Source organism: Pinus tabuliformis, chromosome 9, assembly GCF_031772625.1.
Source record: "Pinus tabuliformis cultivar Carrire ecotype Pingquan chromosome 9, CPIR1, whole genome shotgun sequence".
NCBI classification, from domain to species: domain Eukaryota; kingdom Viridiplantae; phylum Streptophyta; class Pinopsida; order Pinales; family Pinaceae; genus Pinus; species Pinus tabuliformis.
In genome coordinates, this window is record NC_142307.1 from 628415813 (window position 1) to 628438420 (window position 22608).

Sequence of the window (22608 nt, forward strand, 5' to 3'; positions counted from 1 at the left end):
GAACATTATCATTAACAAAATAAACATGCATGTATACCGTGCATTTACACTTAACCCTCAACATGGTTCCACAATATCTAGATTGATAGGAAACATAACTAACATACATGTTGTATGCATTCTGGTTTTCTAAGTAACACAATCATTCATATCATATAACATTATACTTTCTCATTTATGGTTGTAATGTGATTTTACCTTGATAGGTTTTCTTGTGGCCATTAAGCTGCTACTACTTAATCCCATCTGTAACGTTAGTCATAAATATGCATTATTTAACAAGTATTCACTTGGCCATTAAGCTACCACTACTTAATTCCATGATCAACGTTAGTCATAAATATGCATTATTTAACAAGTATTCACTTTCTGAATCATTTCCAATTTCGACAGTGTTATTAACAGACCGATACATGAAGTAACTACAATAATCACTTATTTACGAATTGTAATAAGCTTAAATCAAATTCAATTCATGCATATAAGTTTTATTAGTTAGTCATGAAACACTAACCAATCACAACTACCAACCATCTTAATGCAGCCATGCAAAACTTAATAAACAATTAGTTATCACAATCAAGTCTCACTACTTGATTCATTGTTTATTTTCAATATCTAAATGGGTTCTTCCAATGTCGTTTTAAAACACTCTATTGTCCTATTCAAGGATGTTCCCCATATTTACATTCATTCATTCACTCATTAAAAGTAGTGCATGTAACTTTCATGTTCATTAAATGTATCATTAATATTTCCATATTTGAAAAAGTTGGTGGTTAATTGTCACTTTCCTTAGTTAGTGTTCAAGATTGTTCATAAGTGTGACAAAAGTTTTATTATCTTTTATCGTCATCATGATTCAAATGTCATGAACATAGTTTTGTAGCAAACTTTATTACTTACTACTACTTGCAATTATAAACATGAAACACACATGTCATGTCAAAAGTAGTCTACTGCATATATTAATACATAGGTTGTTAGACTCATACCTGAGTTGATGCTCAATAGTAGCATACCTCAATTTCCTTTCTACTTAAAAATTCTCAAGTGTGTCACTGTTGCAACCTTAAGCTCTGATACCACTTATAACCTACCTCACTAACCTCACATGAAAATGTAGGGAGCTAGAATTTTTTTTGCACAAATTATCCACAAGTAATTATCCAAATCATTATTCCAAAATTCCTCATTAGCCATTAGCTATAATGTTCATTAGTCATGAAGTAACTTTCAATAGAAGACAGTAAGTTGCATAACCATTAACAACCCTATTGTAGTACTGTTGTAGTATATTAACATAAATTGTATTATGAACCTTGCATACATTTCATGATTCCCTTAACCAAATTAATTAATCACATACTTGAAATTATGATTATCACATCAGATAACGAACAACATCATCAAGGAATCAACATCTTCAAACATACACAATAATCAATCACATCATTGAACACTGATATACCGTGTAAACCCCGTAGGGTGAAAACCAGCAAACGTTTAATTTTAGTATTAAATGTTTGTGAGGGTGTTCACCCCTCACTTAATGGCTTATAAGGGATTCCATCCCTTATCCATTGTTATAAAATATTACAATGAAATATCATTAAAATACCACATACCTAGCTAAAATCTATTACAATTGTCATGAAACCATTTGCCTACATATCACCACTGTCTACATCCTTATGGCATGATTGATCCATCAGTGTACTATTCTGTAACTCGTACTCATGAGCATGGACTGCTAGTTCTTTATCTGCCACAATGTTAAGCATAATTCGTCTTTTGCACAAACCATCATCCTTTCTTGTCATTGTTGTCATCAATAACCTTTGGTAACATGATTAGATAAAGTATTAATCAATCAATAATCATTCTTTAAAAGCGATATTTTAACATCTATTCATGTGCGCATTCATGAGATGTAAATATAATATAACAAAATGCTTCTTCTAACAATATTGAGGATGTATTACAAATAATTATTAAGCATGTAAAAATAATTACCCCATTACTATGATCATACATGCACCAGCACACGTTCATATCTAAAGGAAACTACTGTAACCATCCATTTGACTTAAAGGATACTAGAAACTTATGTTTTTTTTTCATGTGTGTAATTAGATAAAGACTTATTCGAAGAGAGCTAGCCCCTTAACTTCTTCTTATTGCATGTAACTAAGTAATCTTTCCAATAAAGTAGATGTTCTCTTCTAAAGGGAAGATAACATGATAGACATTATTACCATGCATGCAAATGTAAGCCCATTATCAAAAAGCATCTTTCCCAAGATAGAGCTATTTATAAAATCTGTTGTATGCACAAAGACATGCATTGCCCTAAACCAGAACTAATGTGTTAGTCATTATTTCTTGCATGCAGATATATGTATTTAAGAAAGGAAAGCTAGTACATTTATTCTAAGTAACTACTTGTTTTACTTTCCATAATACAAGGAAAGCTAGTACATTTATTCTAAGTAACTACTTGTTTTACTTTCCATAATACAAGGAAAGCTAGTACATTTATTCTAAGTAACTACTTGTTTTACTTTCCATAATACTTATTATGTTCTGTACACAAATACATGTTTCTCCTTAAAATATCTAACACAATAGTTCTATTTTCATGCATATAACCAACTATCGTTTCTATGCTTTTTCATATGTGTTCTTTTCACATAGTTATTTTCAAGAACTCAACATAGTTTCTCTATCATTTATGTAGAATGTTATTATGCATTTGTTTCCAAGGAAGTATCATAACAAAGGTCTCATGCATTTGTTTTCAAGAAAGTATCATAATCAACCTTTCTCTTGGGCATAAGAACTACTATAGTAGTAATGGTAATATTTTATGCATTAAACTATGCAATTAAATCAAATTATCCAATATGCAACACACAAATCATTTACTTTTTTACCCACCAAAACATGTAACTTTTGCAAACTCTCACAAATGAATTAACACAATTAACTTATCTTTCACGCAAAAGGAAAACATATCATTTTTACTTACCAAAACATGTAACTTTTGCAAACTCTTGCGAATGAATTAACACAATTAACTTATTCTTTTTCAAAAGAACTCTCTTGCCCATGAGAATATTTCACAAATTACCCTCTTTAATCTATATTCACTTCAAGGAAAATGACTACGAAATCCATTTTCAAGAAAAGAGCATGCATCCTATCTTTTCTTACATAAAAGGCATATGCAATATTATATAAAGACAAGAAAAGTTACTTATCTTTTAACACTGCAACAATCATTTTCTATATATAGTAATAACAATCTTTATCTACATGCAGTAACATATTTTCTTAACCAAGAAAAATATATGAAAATCAATCTTTATCTACACGTAGTAATATATTTTCTCTACCAAGAAAAATATATAATAACGATCTTTATCTACATGTAGTAATTTATTTTCTCTACCAAGAAAAATATATAATAACAATCTTTATCTACATATAGTAATATATTTTCTTAACCAAGAGAAATATATAAAAATCATTCTTTATCTTCATGTAGTAATATATTTTCTTTTTACTATATATATATATATATATATATATATATATATATATATATATATATATTCGAAAATCTGTCATAATTTCTTAATTTTTCCATGCAAAACGCAACAACATGATATTTTCCAAAAATATAAAGAGACAATTTATTCTTCTTGATAAAGAATGGAGTTACTTATATGTTAGTATAATATATTTGGATAATCTCTTGAAGACGAGAGAAAAACATAGTGGCTTTCAATAGTCCATGATTTGGAAGGTTGCTGGCGATTTACAACTCTTTCTTTACCCACTATGAAGAGGAGACTTAGGCCAGTGAAGAGTATCTATCACCAAGCTACTACCCACTATGAAGAGGAGACTAAGGCCAGTGAAGAGTATCTATCGCCAAGATACTACCCAGTATGAAGAGGAGACTGAGGCCAGCGAAGAGTATCTATCACGAAGCTACTACGCTTAGAGTGATTGTCTTTCCTTGGTCTCTAAGCTTAGAGTGATTATCGTTCCCTGATCTTTTCTTTGTGAAGGTATTTAGCAATGAAAACTATGAGAGTATAGAGCATCATGCAATGACTACCAAGGAAAAAGGGCGAATATTAACGGCGGCAGCAATAGCTACAAGAGTATAGAGCATCATGGAGTCGCTACCAAGGAAATAGGGTGAATATTAATGGCGGCTGCAATTTGGGCCTTTCTGTTGAGCTTATAAAATGAGTGGATTACCCCAAGTACCAAACTTCAAGTGTTGTGACTATATTTTTCTTAAATTATTTTTCCCCCATCCACTAGAAGGAAAGAAAACCATTTAACTTGTTCACATTACTCCAATTATTTTCTTGGAACCCACAATAGTGGTTACAAGTCATTCCATAACTACTTCTTGATTCGAGATTTCAACAAGTTAAATAATAATATTATCTAATTACATAAATTTAGGTAGACATATTACATTTGATCACCATCTATGCAAGACCCATATAAACTAAAAATTAAATAAATTATTTTTAATAGAAAATAAAAATACATTATAAAAAAAAAAAATAATAATAATTTAAAACTTAAACCTCTTATTTAAAGCTTTATTATTATTAAAAAAATATTTTGAAAAACTCAATTACTTATACATTTCTTAACAAATCCTAAATTATTAATTCAATGCATACATTACATATATTATTTATTTGGTTCATTGAATTCAAATTCTTGATGCCTACATGAAAGACCAACATAAATGAGTGTTCAATAGATCCTTTCATTAGATCTTGAAACGATCCAGTATACTCTTTCCCTTTAATTCCTGGTTCCAGAAAGCTCCTTCAAACTCTTCAAACTTGTATCCTCTATACACAGCCGGCTGATGTTCATCCACCATGCTAGTTGCAGGAGCAATAAAAGCATCGTGTCCAGGAGAATAAAAAGTGGGAATCGATATGCGTGCACTCTGCTTATTCGTTATTACTCGATGATCCACGCTCTTAAATTTCCCATTGCTCACAACCTAATACAATTCAAATCACACACAACAGAAATTGAATGATTAGTATCAAATTCTTGCACAGAGAGAAAAAATAACTTAACTTTATAGATCTGCGCATTCTTTCTCACCTGCAGCTGATCTCCCAAATTGACCACAAACGCGTCAGCTATGGGTTCTACAGAAACCCACTTTCCATTTCTGAATACTTGCAGGCCACTGACATTATCGCTTTGCATTAACACGGTGATGGCACTTGCATCTGAATGGCTTGCTGCACCAATAGTAAGGTCTGGGTTTGGGCATGGAGGATAATAATTTATACTCATCAGATGGCTATGTTTTCCAAGAATTTTATTCAAGTAATTGGAATCTAGCCCCAGAGCTTCTGAAATTGCAGCCAGCAACCTTAATATCAGTGCTCTCAGCTCACCAGAGTACTTGCCCGCAATTTCTCTGTAACAAAACTCAAGTCAAAACAGCTAAACTTTGCCATGGTGGGTTAAGACGAATCTTTTCTAGTGTTCTGTCTTAGATATTTTATAACAGATAAAGGTTTGCTGATTACCTGTAGGCTGCTGGTTTTTCAGGCCAAGAGCCGATGACTTCTTCTAGAGGATGACAAGGGTGAGTGAGATAGTCCAACCAGTTGAGAACCTTGTCTTTGTTAAGATTGAAGCTGGTAGAAACCCGGGCTAGCTGCTTCATGTCCTCTGAGTAGAGGCATGCTCGGTCTTCGATGGGCATTTCGAAGAACTCTTTGGCTATGCCCATCATGCTTTCCATGACATTGTTTGGCACGCCATGGTTCACTATCTGATATCAATAAAAAATTAGTCAATCAGATATGAAACTTGACACAGTCACTATATTAATACAAGCATACCAACAGAGATGTATAGACTCAATAGTCTGCAAGTGTGACAGAAATTCAACCAAAAGTTTAAGTATTTGAGGGGAGGTAGAAACTGAGGTGTGCACCTGGAAGAAACCATCCTCTTCGCATGCAAGTCGGATTTGATGGACTACTGTTGCCCTGTTAGGGCCATCCAGGTCTTTTAGGTCTATCACAGGGATGCTCTCAGAGAAAGAGATGTCGGACTTCTGTAGGCGTTCATGGGGAGGCAAAATATATCTGTCCTGCACCTTCAGGTTGTTCACGCCATTGGATATGAGCCATTGGATTAAACTTGGGAATTTATAGAGTTTAGATAATCCTTCTCCGCCACCGTTTGACGACCAAGTACCGGGTCCAAATGGAGATGGATTGAATTTAGAGCGCCTGACGACGGAGTTTTGTCGGGATGCGAGTCACGCTTTTGAAATTTTGTCAAAGTTATAAACACATTCTGTTAAAGTCCATGCAGACGTCAACAGCAAGTTTGCTATTTGTCCGATCAATTCCCATTATTTTGATAAGATGTATTGAATTTGGAGACGGAGTTTTGTCGGGATGAGGAAGAAGAGAAAAACACTTAGATTTGAGTTATTGTATCATTGATTGAAATTGTCGGCATGCGAGGCACACTTTTGACCTTGGTTTTTGATAAAGGCCGTTTCACATCACGAGTGACTTCATCGTTCATCTCACCTTTTAAAGCAACTTTAGTCGGTAAACAATTATTTTTTCGATTTGTTTTTTTTATTTATATGTAATTTTTTACCATAGGTTTCTAGGGTCTAATTTCTCTAAAATCCAGTAGGAATTTATTGAAATCACAAGTTTGATGGGTAATTATGTGCAATGGAAGTGCCCTAGGGGTTTTCAAGAGTGCTTAATCCATATATACAGTAAAAAAAACTAGTTTAAATAACACAAATCAAAATTTCACCTCAAATTTTTCAAACAGATTCCGACACTAGAAAGTCCAAAAAATCACAACAATCATATGATTTTTAATTTAATTTTTTAATTAAAGAATTGATTGAGTTTTATGATTTTTAATTTAATTTTCTAATTAAAGTATTGATTGAGTTTTATGATTTTTAATTTAATTTTTTAATTAAAAAATTTATTGATTTTTAATAATTTGTATGTAGATTTTGTATATATATATATATATATATATATATATGAAGGGTGGGGTAAAAGGAATAGTGCCTAAGATATAATGAGAGTAGAATGAAATAAATATGGGGTGAATTTTTTTTTTTTATTAGGTAAGGTTATAGCAATTATTTGTTTGTTGATGGCTATTAGTTGATCTTTAACATATGCAATATATAATGTTTAATTTTAGAATAAATGAGGATAAAAGTAGTTATACTGAGCATGGATTATATGCATAATTATCAATTAATTCATCAATTATATATATATATATATATATATATATATATATATATGATAATAATTTGAAGGTCTTATTACAACTTTCTCACAATCCAATGCTACTTGGAACATACCGGTCCATGTCTTTTGTTGTCCCTCCACCACTAATAATCTTTATTTTGGTTAGTGCAACTAGGACCGAAATACCCTCCATAACCAAAATTGTCTCTTTCCTCCGCTAGGACCATTGCGTCCCTCACCACCACCTCCACAGCTACCTCTATTATTGGTAATATAATTTTGATGTGGAGTTTTGCCAAATTCCAACATAAATGGCAAGACATTGTTGTTTCTAAGTCCCCTTCCTCCACACAAAGCAGTTCAATTGTTTCAAAGGAAGTCTTCCCATCTACCATGAAGAATTCAAGTAGCTTCCTTTAGAGGTAAGTCATTATACCACACAACAACTCAATATGTCAAAATGAAAGAAAATATTCCAACGCAACAACTTCTTCAAGCACCAAGGACTTAGGTCGCTAGTATAATTTATGCCAAAGACATATAGAGGGTATATACAATAAAGTAAGAAAGTGATATTGTGGGGGAGAATTCTTTACTGGTAACAAACAGTTCTTAAACAACAAAACCATAAAATTCTCAACATTTGAGCATGGAAATAGTAGACCCCCCAAAAATTTGAAATTAAATAAGGTGGTCACAGGAAGATGATGCCCTCATAAGTGGCAATTGGGCCATCACAAATGCACACCCACTGAAACACGTGTTATCCTAGGAGAATGCACACATTCGGAGGCATCCAAGTTTAGCAAGCCCTGAGATGTGATCCAAGATACCAACTAGGCCATTAGGTTAGCATGGATCACGAGCGAATGTGCACACGCTCTTAAATATGCACACCTTCCTAAGAACGTGCATGTGTTCCTAGGAATGTGCAGACCTTCCTAAGAAAGTGCATGTGCTCTTAGTAACACACACACACTCTTGTGTGACTAGTTTTTAAGTGCCCAAAACCCTATTTTTTGTGATTTTGGGATCACAATATATGTTTTTGAGGGTTATTGGGAAAAACTATTCATCCTTTGTCTACAACTATTTTCTAATCAATGACATAAATCTTCCTTGTGTTATAGGTAGGAAGTCTAATGGATTTTTTTCTTTTTTCGTTTCCTAAAATTTTAGTCTAAAATTGAGAAAAATCCTAAATCCTACCTTAAAAAAAATCACCATATCGAATTACAGAAAACTTGGTCACGATCAAACATAGTGAGAGCCCAAACTCATGATGTATTAGTTTTTGGTAGCATCGTAAGCGCTCTAGCGTTCAAAATTGGTGGAGAGGCTAAGGTACATGAGTTCTAAAGAACCCAAAAAATGTTTGGTAAAATTCAACCTGGATTAGATTTTATTAAAGTAATTAATATTTTTAATGTAGTTCCTAAGTCTAAACTTTGGGAAATTAAAATATTAATAAGTATTAATCAAAATATGGGTAAGAATGATCTAGAAGGTGAATCAAGTCATGTTTTAATCTTAGCTATTGATTATAGGCTTAATCTCGGCCGTTGAAGTCTCAACAAGAAAAGTATAAAATCAAGTTTTGGGGTTCATTTGTAAACACACACACAGAGGACAAAATGATCTAGAATTCGATTTCTAGGGCTAGGAAGCTAAAAAATTGAATTAGGTTATCATTCTCCAGTAGAGGGGCAGTGAGAATCTGGGAGAAGGAATTTCCATTTAATAATGATAGAGAGGTGGAGAGAGCTTGCAGAGAGGCAGCGCAGTAGCCAAGAGAGTTGATGTTAGGCCAGTCCGGGCCCACATTGACTTAACGTCGAGCAAGAAACGACTGCAGAAGATGTATTTAGAGAAAAAGTTGTAGTGGACTTTGATGTAGAACGGAGAAGGGGTGAATGTCTATATTAAATGTCTTCAGGACACTAGAGACCAGTTTTCTATTGTGGGGTCCACTCCTTAGCCAACCACGATGGTGAGGATAGCCTTGAATGGAGTCTCAGATAAATGGAAATTTATCGTCCAAAGTATATTAGGCGGGGAAAAACTATCATCACGGGAGGAGATGTAGGTGGATCTTTAATAGGAGGAGTTAAGGAGGGACCTACTAAAGGTCAACCTCAATGGAAACAGTGGGAGTGGCACAAAGACAAAGGAGGAGGAGGAAAACACAGCTCTAGCATCGAAGGGATAGAATAAGATGAAGTGAAAGAAGGATATTTCGAAGGTGAAATGTTTCAATTATGTTGAGATGGGCCATTATGCATCCCAGTGTCCTTTGAAGAAAAAGGATAAGGATGAGAAACATGATCCTAAGGCTGCTTCAACAAAGATTCATGGAGATGAGTTTGCCGTGAGTGCCCTCACATCTCCACGAGGGAGATGGGGAGATATTGAGCTATAGTCGGGAGGACTACATGTGGGCAGGATCCTTGAGGATTCCACCTCTTGGATCAATTCCTTGCTACGGGAGCCCAAAATTCAGCAGTAGTGAGATGGAATTAGTGTCAGATGATGCAGTGGACTATTTGGAGGATAGATGTAGTAGCACGAGACCAAGAGTTGATCAACATAGAGAAAGGTTGGCAGTAGTATAGCATAATGCAAAAGTCAGAAGTAGCTCAGAAGATTCAGAGGGTCAGAGACTAGCGCAGTCAGATTCCAAAATTCATTGTATTATGTTGAACACAGTTAATTTTAGCTAATTTTCGATGTTTTTTAGTTTCTTCTCTCAGCAACTGAGTTGTAGTATGGATGCAGTGTTAGTAATGGCAGTGCTAGCAGCATAGCAGATGCAACATTTGAGAGGAAGTTGTAGTATGGATACAACAGTGGCAGTGGTAGTATCATGGAAAACAGTACAGTAGTAACATTAGCACAATGTTGGTGGAAGCAACAATGCAAAAAGGAGGTGCTTCAGAAACAAAACAACATGCACGTGGATATTGTTGCTAGAGCACTTTCCTCGCTAAAAGGGAGTGTTAGTTTTTGGTAGCATCGGAAGTGCTCTAGCCTTGAAAATTGTTGGAGATGCTAAGGCACATGAGTTCTAAAGAACCCAAAAACCTTTTGGTGAAATTCCACTTAGATTATATTTTATTAAAATAATTAATATTTTTAATGGAGTTCCTAAGTCTAAACTTAGGGAAATTAAAATATTAATGTGTATTAATCAAAATATGGGTGAGAATGATCTAGAAGGGAGATCGAGTCTTGTTTTAATCTTAGCCGTTGATTAGAGACTTAATCTCGGTCGTTGAAGTCTCAACTGGAAAAGTATAAGATGGAGGCTTTGGTTTCATTTGGAAACACACATAGAGAGAAGGAATTGATCTAGAGTTTGATTTCTGGGGCTAGGAAGCTAAGAAATTCGAACTAGGTGATCATTCTACAGTAGAGGGGCAGTGAGAATCCAAGAGAAGGGATTTTCGAAGAATACTGACAGAGAAGTGGAGAAAGCTTACAGAGAGGTAGTGTAGTAGCCGGGAGAGTTGATGTTGGGCCAGTTTGGGCCCACGAAGTCTTGACATAGAGCCAAAAAGGATTGTGTAGAGGGAAAAGTTGTTTATCAGGTAGAAACCAGAACTGTGGGAAACAAATAGAACTACGAGAAATTGCTAAAATAGACGGGACAGCTGACATAGAGGGCAACTCACGTAGGGCCTACGCAGGGCCAACATAGAAGTAGTCAAGGTTAGCCAGTCTTGTGTCGGATGAGCCGAAATTCTGCAGGGTGGAGTGAGGTAAAAATCAATCATATTTTCCGCCAATATTTTCTCTGGAAAGGATTTCTAGATGAGAACCCTAGATTTGTATTCATATATTTCTCTTGCATAATAATAAACCCTCAAAACTACAACACCAATTTTCCCGCATTGAGTTTTTATGGGAGCTATTGTTTCAAAAAATAAGTGTGTCTTATGTATCTTGTTCTTTGCTCTATTTTCTGTTTCATGAGATCAAATATTTAATTAGTGTAGGTTTCAGAAGTAATTTTCTTCATTATTCAAAATAATAACTTGATGAATGTGATTTAAAAATCAAGTAGGTGAAGTAGATTCACATTTGCTAAAGTAGGGTTCCTTCAGTGTAAGAAGTTTCACATGGTATCAGAGCATTGATTTTGAAATAGGAAGAGTAGATCCAATGCTGAGTAGTGAGGCCAAAAGATGCACTTGGAAGAAATTCAAATCCCCTTGAAGGGATTGTGCAGTCCTTGTCAAGAAGCAGATCCGAGGAAATCTCTCTCTGAGTGAGATGACAGAGAGGTACTATTTCTAGTTCATGAGTTTGCAGAGGTAGAGGGAGTGATGCAGAGCCTCAATGCAACGCTTGATGGGAACAGTTTCTGTCGAGGCAGAAATCCTATAGAAATGAATGAAGACACGTAGAAGGAGAATTTTCTCCTCAGAGAACTTTCCACTAGAATGTTTGAATTTATCACTTGCTGAGCAAGTGAGCAGTGCTAAGCAGTGACTAGAGGAATCAATTTGAATATTGGGTGAGATGGCATTGCATGGGCTTAGATATCAGGACAGTTGGATGGAGCCTCCAACTATGTCATATGAAAGACCAAAATCTTAGATGTTCTTGAGGAATATGATCTTGAAGCCTACGTCAAGAGTACTGTGGATTTTCTTGCTGACAATGATCAAAGGATGAAGTAGAAGGTTGAGCAGGGGAAGGAAAAGAGGCTCATTCTCAATGGAGTTCGAGATCACTTGGTCTCACACTTTCAGGGAAAGGATACAGCCTGAGATATTGTTAGCCTCTCTCATAAAACAATAATAAATTCAATAATTAATTAATTAATTAAATATTCCAAGTTAGGAATTTGTGCCTAACTCTTGGGTTGTTCCTCCAAGATAGGAGTTAGTTTAGTTAACTCCTATATTGGTGTGTGTCTAGTGAGAAATTATCTCAACCAAAGGAGAAATTATCTCAACCAAAAGTGTCTAAGATAGCACGCACTATCTTGAGAAAACTGTCTCTCATGTATTTATTTGTAACACTATATTCAATTATTTTAATGGATGAAAATGTGAGAGAGAATACTTGAAGAAGCCATAAGGCTGAAGCCTTTTCCACCAATATTTTGTGTCTGGTTTTTTATGTGTTGTTTATATATTTGTCTGAGTTAATTTCATTTTTCAATAGATATGTGGGAAGCCTTGGCTTCTCTGTATGAAGGCTCTTCCTAACAATGGAATATGTATTTAGAGCAAAAGTTGTAGCGGACTTTGATGCAGAAAGGAGAAGGGGTGAATGTCTATCTTCAATGTGTTCAAGACACTAGAGACCGGCTTGCTATAGTGGTGTCCACTCCTCAACCAATCGCGATGGTGAGGATAGCCCTGAATGGAGCCTCAGATGAATGGAAATTTTTCATCCAAAGTATATTAGGCAGCGAAAAACTACCATCATGGGAGGAGATGTAGGCCGCTCTTGAATAGGAGGAGTTAAGGAGGGACCTAGTAAATGTCAACCTCAATGGAAATAGTAGGAGTGGCACAAAGACAAAGAAGGAGGAGTAAAACATAGCTCTAGCATTGAAGGGATAACACAAGGCAGAGCGAAAGAAGGACATTTCAAAGGTGAAATGTTTCAATTGTGGTGAGATGGGCCATTACGCATCCGAGTGTCCTCTGAAGGAAAAGGATAAGGATGAGAAACATGATCCTGAGGCTGCTTCAATAAATATTGATGAAGATGAGTTTTCCATGAGTGCCATTGCATCTCCACGAGGGAGATGGGGCGATATTGAGCTGTAGTTGGTAGGACTACATGTGGGTAGGATCCTTGAGGAGTCCACCTCTTGGATCAATTCCTTGCTACAAGAGCCCAAAATTTAGCAGTAGTGAGATGGAATTAGTGTAATATGATGCAGTGTATTCTTTGGAGGATAGATGTAGTAGCCCGAGACTAGGAGATAATCAACATAGAGCAAGGTTGGAAGTAGTGTAGTTGGCACAGTGCAAAAGTTATCAGTACCACAGAAGATTCAAAGGGTTGGAGACTAGAGGATTTAGATTTGAACATCCATGGTATTATGTTGAACACAGTTAGGTTCATCTAATTTTGGATGTTTTTTAGTTGTTTCTCTCAGCAACTCAGTTGCAGTATGGATGCAATGTTAGAAGTGGCAGTGCTAGCAGCATAGCAGATGAAACATTTGAGAGGAAGTTGTAGTATAGATTCAACAATGGCAGTGACAGTGTCATGGACAACAGTACAATAGTAACATAAACACAATGTTGGTGGTAGAAACAGTGGAAAAAGGAGGTGCTTCAGAAACAGAGCAGCATGCATGTGGATATTGTTGCTAGAGCACTTTCCTTGCTAAGAGGGAGTGTTAGTTTTTGGTAACATCAGAAGTGCTCTAGCCTTGAAAATTGGTGGAGAGGCTAAGGCACATGATTTCTAAAGAACCCGAAAACCATTTGGTGAAATTCCACTCGGATTATATTTTATTAAAATAATTAATATTTTTAATGGATTTCCTAAGTCTAAACTTAGGGAAATTAAAATATTAATGGGTATTAATCAAAATATGGGTGAGAATGATCTAGAAGGTAGATCAAGTCATGTTTTAATCTTAGTCATTAATTAGAGACTTAATCTCGGTTGTTGAAGCCTCAACTAGAAAAGCATAAGATGGAGGCTTGGGTTTCATTTGGAAACACACATAGAGAGAATGAATTGATTTAGAGTTTGATTTTTGGGGCTAGGAAGCTGAGAAATTCGAACTAGGTGATCATTCTACAACATAGGGGTAGTGGGAATCCAAGACAAGGACTTTCTGGAGAATACTGATAGAGAGGTGGAGAGAGCTTATAGAGAGGTAGCATAGTAGCCCTGAGAGTTGACGTTGGGCTAGTATGGGCCCACGGAGTCTTGACACAAAGCCAAAAAGGACTATGCAGAGGGAAAAGTTGCTTGTCACGTAGAAGCAGGAACTGTGGGAAACAACCAGAACTGCAAGGAATTGCCAGAATAGATGGGATAGCTGATGCAAAGGCCATAGTAGATGACGCAGTGCCTATGTAGGTTCAGCGCAGAAGTAGTTGAGGTTAGCCAGTCTTGTGCCAGATCAACTAAAATTATGTAGGGTGAAGTGAGGTAAAACTCAATCAATTTTTCCACCAGTATTTTCTCTGTAATGGATTTCTAGATGAGCATCCTAGATTTGTATTCATATATTTCTCCTGCATAATAATAAACCCTAAGAATTGCTACATCGATTTTCCCGCATTGGGTTTTTCTGGGGACTATTATGTCCAAAAATAAGTGTGTCTTATGTATCTTGTTCTTTGCTCTGTTTTCTATTTAATGAGATCAAATATTTAATTAGTGTAGGTTTCAAAAGTAATTTGCTTCAATATTCAAAAGAATAACTTGATGAATGGAATTTAAAAATCAAGTAGGTGAAGTACATTCATATTTTTTGTAGTAGGGGTTCCTTCAATATAGGAATTTTCACACGATGGTCAAACCACAACTTAGAATAACCAAAACCCAACCAAGAACAAATAATTCCCATTGATGAAATGGATTTATCCTTTTCTACTTTGAGGGTACTGATACAGGATCTGCAAAACACAATAGATGCCTCAAAATTTTCTCTTCCAAGTTCATTAAATTCAATTGTATCATCCATTTCCAATGGATAGTGCTAGTTAACCAATATTTCTAATTACAGACCTAGGATGTATGGGTGTTATAGAATTGGTCTTAATAAAAACCAAATTAGAGACATTAACATTGCTAAGAAAACATTCTGTTGGTTTTCACTTACCCAAGGAATGACAAATGTTTATGAGTAAACGAAAAACACATTTGTATGGACTGGTGCACATACCAACCATTTCAATACCACTGGATGGATAAGCGATCAATGGTATTTGATAAACCTCCTTATAATAATAGGGAGGTACCTCTATATTTCTTAAGAAAGTTATGGGAAAAGTTCAGGCTAGGACTCCATATAAACTACTTTGACATGGGAGAAACCCAAGGAGTGGGTCATGAGTCTACACAAGATACATAAAATGCTAGGCGAAACCTAACACTAGGTCCTTCTCCACTTAGACGAAGGCATAATCCCCCTACCCAACATCCTCTTGTAATGGATATAATTTTTTTTCTATGTGGTTCGTGGTCCCCAAAGATTGGTGACCACTAGATCCATAAAATAATTGTACTAAGTAGATATACCTGCAAGGATCACTTATTTCCAGCTCAACCAAGGAGCCGAACCAAAATATTTTTGAGATAATTGAACCTGTGACCTCTCAATAGAAAATGTGCTTTAATGACAGGGATTCAACCAACCGAGATAACCCTTGAGGCATTATAATTGATATCTTCATTGGAACCCAGATGAAAATAACCACATTTAATAGCACCCTAGTGTATCATGGCACCTTGGTAGCATCATGACACCAAGAGCCATAAGTAACCAATGTTGCCAGAGGGTTTGGACCATTAGACACTGCATCACAATTCGATTACACTAAGGTTCATCTGAGCTTCATAGATGTACTATTTGTGAACATATTTGGTATGGGCTAGTGGGGGGTAGTAGGCAACATGGTTTTTTTGAGGAGGTTATTATCTTGACCATCATTACATTCTATATATATATATATATATATAAATTTTATCATGCATTTTTTAGCATATCTAACTATATGTGGTTTATAATTTTTATGCCCTAATAACACTCCCCCCACCCTAATAAATGCATAAATGCTAGTCTCTGCAATTACTAGTGCAAAGGCTTCCATGTGTTTTCAATCCATATTATAGACTCTTCACGTTTAGCTGTAATTGTAGTGTTAATTTAATGCTTTCACATTTTACGATGAAAACAGGCGAGGAGCCATGCTCACCTCAGATAACCATATCATCCCCTTCGTAGGTATCGCGTGACAACATAATATTTGTTCAAATGTTTATTTCTTGATCATACTTTTGCTAACTAATTATATTTTTTTAAATGTGTATGTAAACTACATCATTTTCACATTTTTCCACTACATTGCCTATTACCCACGAAATTGGGTAACCTTATAAGAGAAAATTTCTCCCATTCTTCTCATTTAGTTAGCTTGCCAACAGCCTCTACCAATGACCACTAGCTAATGACTGTGTGACATTATATCTCTACCACCTACATTAGTCATATGTTTCTCATTCATTTGGCAAGGTCACATGGATGAAGGTGGGATTCTGATCAAAAGGTACTTTATTCATTTTGCAATCAGGTGCTTATGCATGTTTTTATTTGGAATTTTGGCATGGATTATGGGGTGGCCTGAAAGAAAGAATGATTTTGACAGTGATCTTGTTCCCTCACCTTAAATGTGGGATTAATATTCAATCCTAGTCTAGTGGGACCTCCCCTAATGGCCCAATGGCTATAGGTGATCTACATATTTTACTTCAAGGATGCATACAGGGCTACATTTAAAAGAGCATGTAACCAAGTGAAACATACACATAAAAGAAGTGGAAATCAAAAGAAACCATGAGATCAAAGGCACACAAACAACTTGATAACAAAGTTCACCCAGTGTGGGCTATGTCTTTGGGCCCTGCTCAATGTAGGGAGGCCTCTTCCATTAATTAGAAGTGAAATAAAATTATAAGAAATTACAAAATGAAAACTTATACGTCCACTTCCGGGGTAGCCTAAAAGTGTAGACCTATGTTGAGGAAAGGAGAGCAAAAGTTGTAGTGGACTTTGATGTAGAAAGGAGAAGGGGTGAATGTCTATATTAAATGTCTTCAGGACACTAGAGACCAGTTTTCTGTTGTGGGGTCCACTCATTAGCCAACCGCGATGGTGAGGATAGCCTTGAATGGAGTCTCAGATAAATGGAAATTTATCGTCCAAAGCATATTAGGTGGGGAAAAACTATCATCACAGGAGGAGATGTAGGTGGATCTTTAATAGGAGGAGTTAAGGAGGGACCTACTAAAGGTCAACCTCAATGGAAACAGTGGGAGTGGCACAAAGACAAAGGATGAGGAAAACACAGCTCTAGCATCGAAGGGATATAATAAGATGAAGTGAAAGAAGGACATTTCGAAGGTGAAATGTTTCAATTATGGTGAGATGGGCCATTATGCATCCCAGTGTCCTTTGAAGAAAAAGGATAAGGATGAGAAACGTGATCCTAAGGCTGCTTCAACAAAGATTCATGGAGATGAGTTTGCTGTGATTGCCCTCACATCTCCACGAGGGAGATGGGGCGATATTGAGCTATAGTCGGGAGGACCACATGTGGGCAGGATCCTTGAGGAGTCCACTTCTTGGATCAATTCCTTGCTACAGGAGCCCAAAATTCAGCAGTAGTGAGATGGAATTAGTGTCAGATGATGCAGTGGACTATTTGGAGGATAGATGTAGTAGCACGAGACCAAGAGTTGATCAACATAGAGAAAGGTTGGCAGTAGTATAGTTGGCATAGTGCAAAAGTCAGCAGTAGCTCAGAAGATTCAGAGGGTCAGAGACTAGAGCAGTCAGATTCCAAAATTCATCGTATTATGTTGAATACAGTTAATTTTAGCTAATTTTGGATGTTTTTTAGTTTCTTCTCTCAGCAACTGAGTTGTAATATGGATGCAGTGTTAGTAATGGCGGTGCTAGCAGCATAGCAAATGCAACATTTGAGAGGAAGTTGTAGTATGGATGCAACAGTGGCAGTGGTAGTATCATGGAAAATAGTACAATAGTAACATCAGCACAATGTTGGTGGAAGCAACAATGCAAAAAGGAGGTGCTTCAGAAACAAAACAACATGCACGTGGATATTGTTGCTAGAGCACTTTCCTCGCTAAAAGGGAGTGTTAGTTTTTTGTAGCATCGGAAGTGCTCCAACCTTGAAAATTGTTGGAGATGCTAAGGCACATGAGTTCTAAAGAACCCAAAAACCTTTTGGTGAAATTCCACTTAGATTATATTTTATTAAAATAATTAATATTTTTAATGGAGTTCCTAAGTCTAAACTTAGGGAAATTAAAATATTAATGTGTATTAATCAAAATATGGGTGAGAATGATCTAGAAGGGAGATTGAGTCTTGTTTTAATCTTAGCCATTGATTAGAGACTTAATCTCGGTCGTTGAAGTCTCAACTGGAAAAGTATAAGATGGAGGCTTTGGTTTCATTTGGAAACACACATAGAGAGAAAGAATTGATCTAGATTTTGATTTCTGGGGCTAGGAAGCTAAGAAATTCGAACTAGGTGATCATTCTACAGTAGAGGGGCAGTGAGAATCCAAGAGAAGGGATTTTCGGAGAATACTGACAGAGAAGTGGAGAAAGCTTACAGAGAGGTAGTGTAGTAGCCGGGAGAGTTGATGTTGGGCCAGTCTGGGCCCACGAAGTCTTGACACAGAGCCAAAAAGGATTGTGTAGAGGGAAAAGTTGTTTATCAGATAGAAACCAGAACTGTGGGAAACAAACAGAACTACGAGAAATTGCTAAAATAGACGGGACAACTGACATAGAGGGCAACTGACGCAGGGCCAACACAGAAGTAGTCGAGGTTAGCCAGTCTTGTGTCGGATGGGCCGAAATTCTACAGGGTGGAGTGAGGTAAAACTCAATCATATTTTCCACCAATATTTTCTCTGGAAAGGATTTCTAGATGAGAATCCTAGATTTGTATTCATATATTTCTCTTGCATAATAATAAACCCTCAAAACTACAACACCAATTTTCCCGCATTGAGTTTTTATGGGAGCTATTGTTTCAAAAAATAAGTGTGTCTTATGTATCTTGTTCTTTGCTCTGTTTTCTGTTCCATGAGATCAAATATTTAATTAGTGTAGGTTTCAGAAGTAATTTTCTTCAGTATTCAAAATAATAACTTGATGAATGTAATTTAAAAATCAAGTAGGTGAAGTAGATTCACATTTGCTAAAGTAGGGTTCCTTCAGTGTAAGAAGTTTCACATGGTATCAGAGCATTGATTTTGAAATAGGAAGAGTAGATCCAATGCTAAGCAATGAGGCCAAAAGATGCACTTAGAAGAAATTCAAATCCCCTTGAAGGGATTGCGCAGTCCTTGTCAAGAAGCAGATCCGAGGAAATCTCTCTCTGAGTGAGATGATAGAGAGGTACAATTTCTAGTTCATGAGTTTGCAGAGGCAGAGGGAGTGATGCAGAGCCTCAACGCAGCGCTTGAAGGGAACAGTTTCTGTCGGGGCAGAAATCCTATAGAAAAGAATGAAGACATGTAGAAGGAGAATTTTCTCCTCAAAGAACTTTCCACTAGAAAGTTTGAATTTATCACTTGCTGAGCAAGTGAGCAGTGCTAAGTAGTGACTAGAGGAATCAATTTGAATATTGGGTGAGATGGCATTGCATGGGCTCAGATATCAGGACAGTTGGATGGAGCCTCCAACTATGTCATATGGAAGACCAAAATCTTAGATGTTCTTGAGGAATATGATCTCGAAGCCTACGTCAAGAGGACTGTGGATTTTCTTGCTGACAATGATCAAAGGAAGAAGTAGAAGGTTGAGCAGGGGAAGGAAAAGAGGCTGATTCTTAATGGAGTTCGAGATCACTTGGTCTCACACTTTCAGGGAAAGGATACAACCTGAGATATGTGGGAAACCTTGTCTTCTCTGGATGAGGGCTCTTCATAACAATGGAATATGTATTTAGAGCAAAAGTTGTAGCGGACTTTGATGTAGTAAGGAGAAGGGGTGAATGTCTATCTTCAATGTGTTCAAGACACTAGAGACCAGCTTACTATAGTGGGGTCCACTCCTCAACCAATCGTGATGGTGAGGATAGCCCTGAATGGACCCTCATATGAATGGAAATTTTTCGTCCAAAGTATATTAGGCAGCGAAAAACTACCATTATGGGAGGAGATGTAGGCGCTCTTCAATAGGAGGAGTTAAGGAGGGACCTAGTAAAGGTCAACCTCAATGGAAATAGTGGGAGTGGCACAAATACAAAGAAGGAGGAGTAAAACATAGCTCTAGCACCGAAGGGATAACATAAGGCATAGCGAAAGAAGGACATTTCAAAGGTGAAATGTTTCAATTGTGGTGAGATGGGCCATTATGCATCCGAGTGTCCTCTGAAGAAAAAGGATAAGGATGAGAAACATGATCCTGAGGCTGCTTCAATAAATATTGATGAAGATGAGTTTTCCATGAGTGCCCTTGCATGTCCATGAGGGATATGGGGCGATATTGAGCTGTAGTCAGGAGGACTACATGTGGGCAGGATCCTTGAGGAGTCCACCTCTTAGATCAATTCCTTGCTACAAGAGCCCAAAATTTAGCAGTAGCGAGATGGAATTAGTGTAAGATGATGCAGTGTATTGTTTGGAGGATAGATATAGTAGCCCGAGACTAGGAGATAATCAACATAGAGCAAGGTTGGAAGTAGTGTAGTTGGCACAGTGCAAAAGTTATCAGTAGCGCAGAAGATTCAAAGGGTTGGAGACTAGAGGATTTAGATTCCAACATCCATGGTATTATGTTGAACATAGTTAAGTTCATCTAATTTTGGATGTTTTTTAGTTGCTTCTCTCAGGAACTCAGTTGCAGTATGGATGCAATGTTAGAAGTGGCAGTGCTAGCAGCATAGCAGATGCAACATTTGAGAGGAAGTTGTAGTACAGATTCAATTGTGGCAGTGACAGTGTCATGGATAACAGTACAATAGTAACATAAACACAATGTTGGTGGTAGAAACAGTGGAAAAAGGAGGTGCTTCACAAATAGAGTAGCATGCATGTGGATATTGTTGCTAGAGCACTTTCCTTGCTAAGAGCGAGTGTTAGCTTTTGGTAGCATCAGAAGTGCTCTAGCCTTGAAAATTAGTGGAGAGACTAAGGCACATGATCTCTTAAGAACCCAAAAACATTTTGGTGAAATTCCACTCTGATTATATTTTATTAAAATAATTAATATTATTAATGGATTTCCTAAGATTAAAATATTAATGGGTATTAATCAAAATATGGGTGAGAATGATCTAGAAGGTAGATCAAGTCATGTTTTAATCTTAGTCGTTGATTAGAGACTTAATCTTGGTTGTTGAAGCCTCAACTGGAAAATTATAAGATGGAGGCTTGGGTTTCATTTGGAAACACGCATAGAAAGAACGAATTGATTTAGAGTTCGATTTTTGGGGTTAGGAAGCTGAGAAATTCGAACTAGGTGATCATTCTGTAGCATAGGGGTAGTGAGAATCCAGGAGAAGGACTTTCTAGAGAATACTGATAGAGAGGTGGAGAGAGCTTATAGAGAGGCAGCGTAGTAGCCCTGAGAGTTGACGTTGGGCTAGTCTGGGCCCACAGAGTCTCGAAACAAAGCCAAAAAGGACTATGTAGAGGGAAAAGTTGCTTGTCACGTAGAAGCAGGAACCGTGGGAAACAACCAGAATTGCAAGCAATTGCCAGAATAGATGGGATAGCTGATGCAGAGGCCATAGTAGATGACGCAATGCCTATGTAGGTTCAGCACAAAAATAGTCGAGGTTGGCCAATCTTGTGCCGGATCAACTAAAATTATGTAGGGTGAAGTGAGGTAAAACTCAATCAATTTTTCCACCAGTATTTTCTTTGTAATGGATTTCTAGATGAGCATCCTAGATTTGTATTCAGATATTTTTCCTGCATAATAATAAACCCTAAGAACTGCTACATCGATTTTCCTGCATTGGGTTTCTCTGGGGACTATTGTGTCCAAAAATAAGTGTGTCTTATGTATCTTGTTCTTTGCTCTCTTTTCTGTTTCATGAGATCAAATATTTAATTAGTGGAGGTTTCAAAAGTAATTTGCTTCAGTATTCAAAAGAATAACTTGATGAATGTAATTTAAAAATCAAGTAGGTGAAGTAGATTCATATTTGTTGTAGTAGGGGTTCCTTCAGTATAGGAATTTTCACACGATGGTCAAACCACAACTTAGAATAACCAAAACCCAACCAAGAACAAATAATTCCCATTGATGAAATGGATTTATCCTTTTCTACTTTGAGGGTACTGATACAGGATCTGCAAAACACAATAGATGCCTCAAAATTTTCTCTTCCAAGTTCATTAAATTCAATTGTATCATCCATTTCCAATGGATAGTGCTAGTTAACTAATATTTCTAATTATAGACCCAGGATGTATGGGTGTTATAGAACTGGTCTTAATAAAAACCAAATCAGAGACATTAACATTTCTAAACAAAACATTTTGTTGGTTTTCACTTAGCCAAGGAATGACAAATGTTTATGAGTAAATG

At 36.4% G+C, this 22608-nt stretch overlaps 1 protein-coding gene across 1 annotated transcript; it reads right to left on the reverse strand.

Moving 5' to 3' along the window:
• Nucleotides 1-4696: 4696 nt before the first annotated feature.
• LOC149150188 (protein DMR6-LIKE OXYGENASE 1-like) lies at nt 4697-6434 on the reverse strand. Its single transcript, XM_089442727.1, has 5 exons — nt 6373-6434; nt 6008-6215; nt 5595-5842; nt 5158-5482; nt 4697-5050 (listed from the first exon to the last, which is right to left on the reverse strand). Exons 1-5 carry the CDS (start codon nt 6432-6434, stop codon nt 4808-4810), a joined length of 1086 nt encoding a protein of 361 aa, XP_089298853.1. The 3' UTR covers nt 4697-4807.
• Between the last annotated feature and the right edge of the window lie 16174 nt (nt 6435-22608).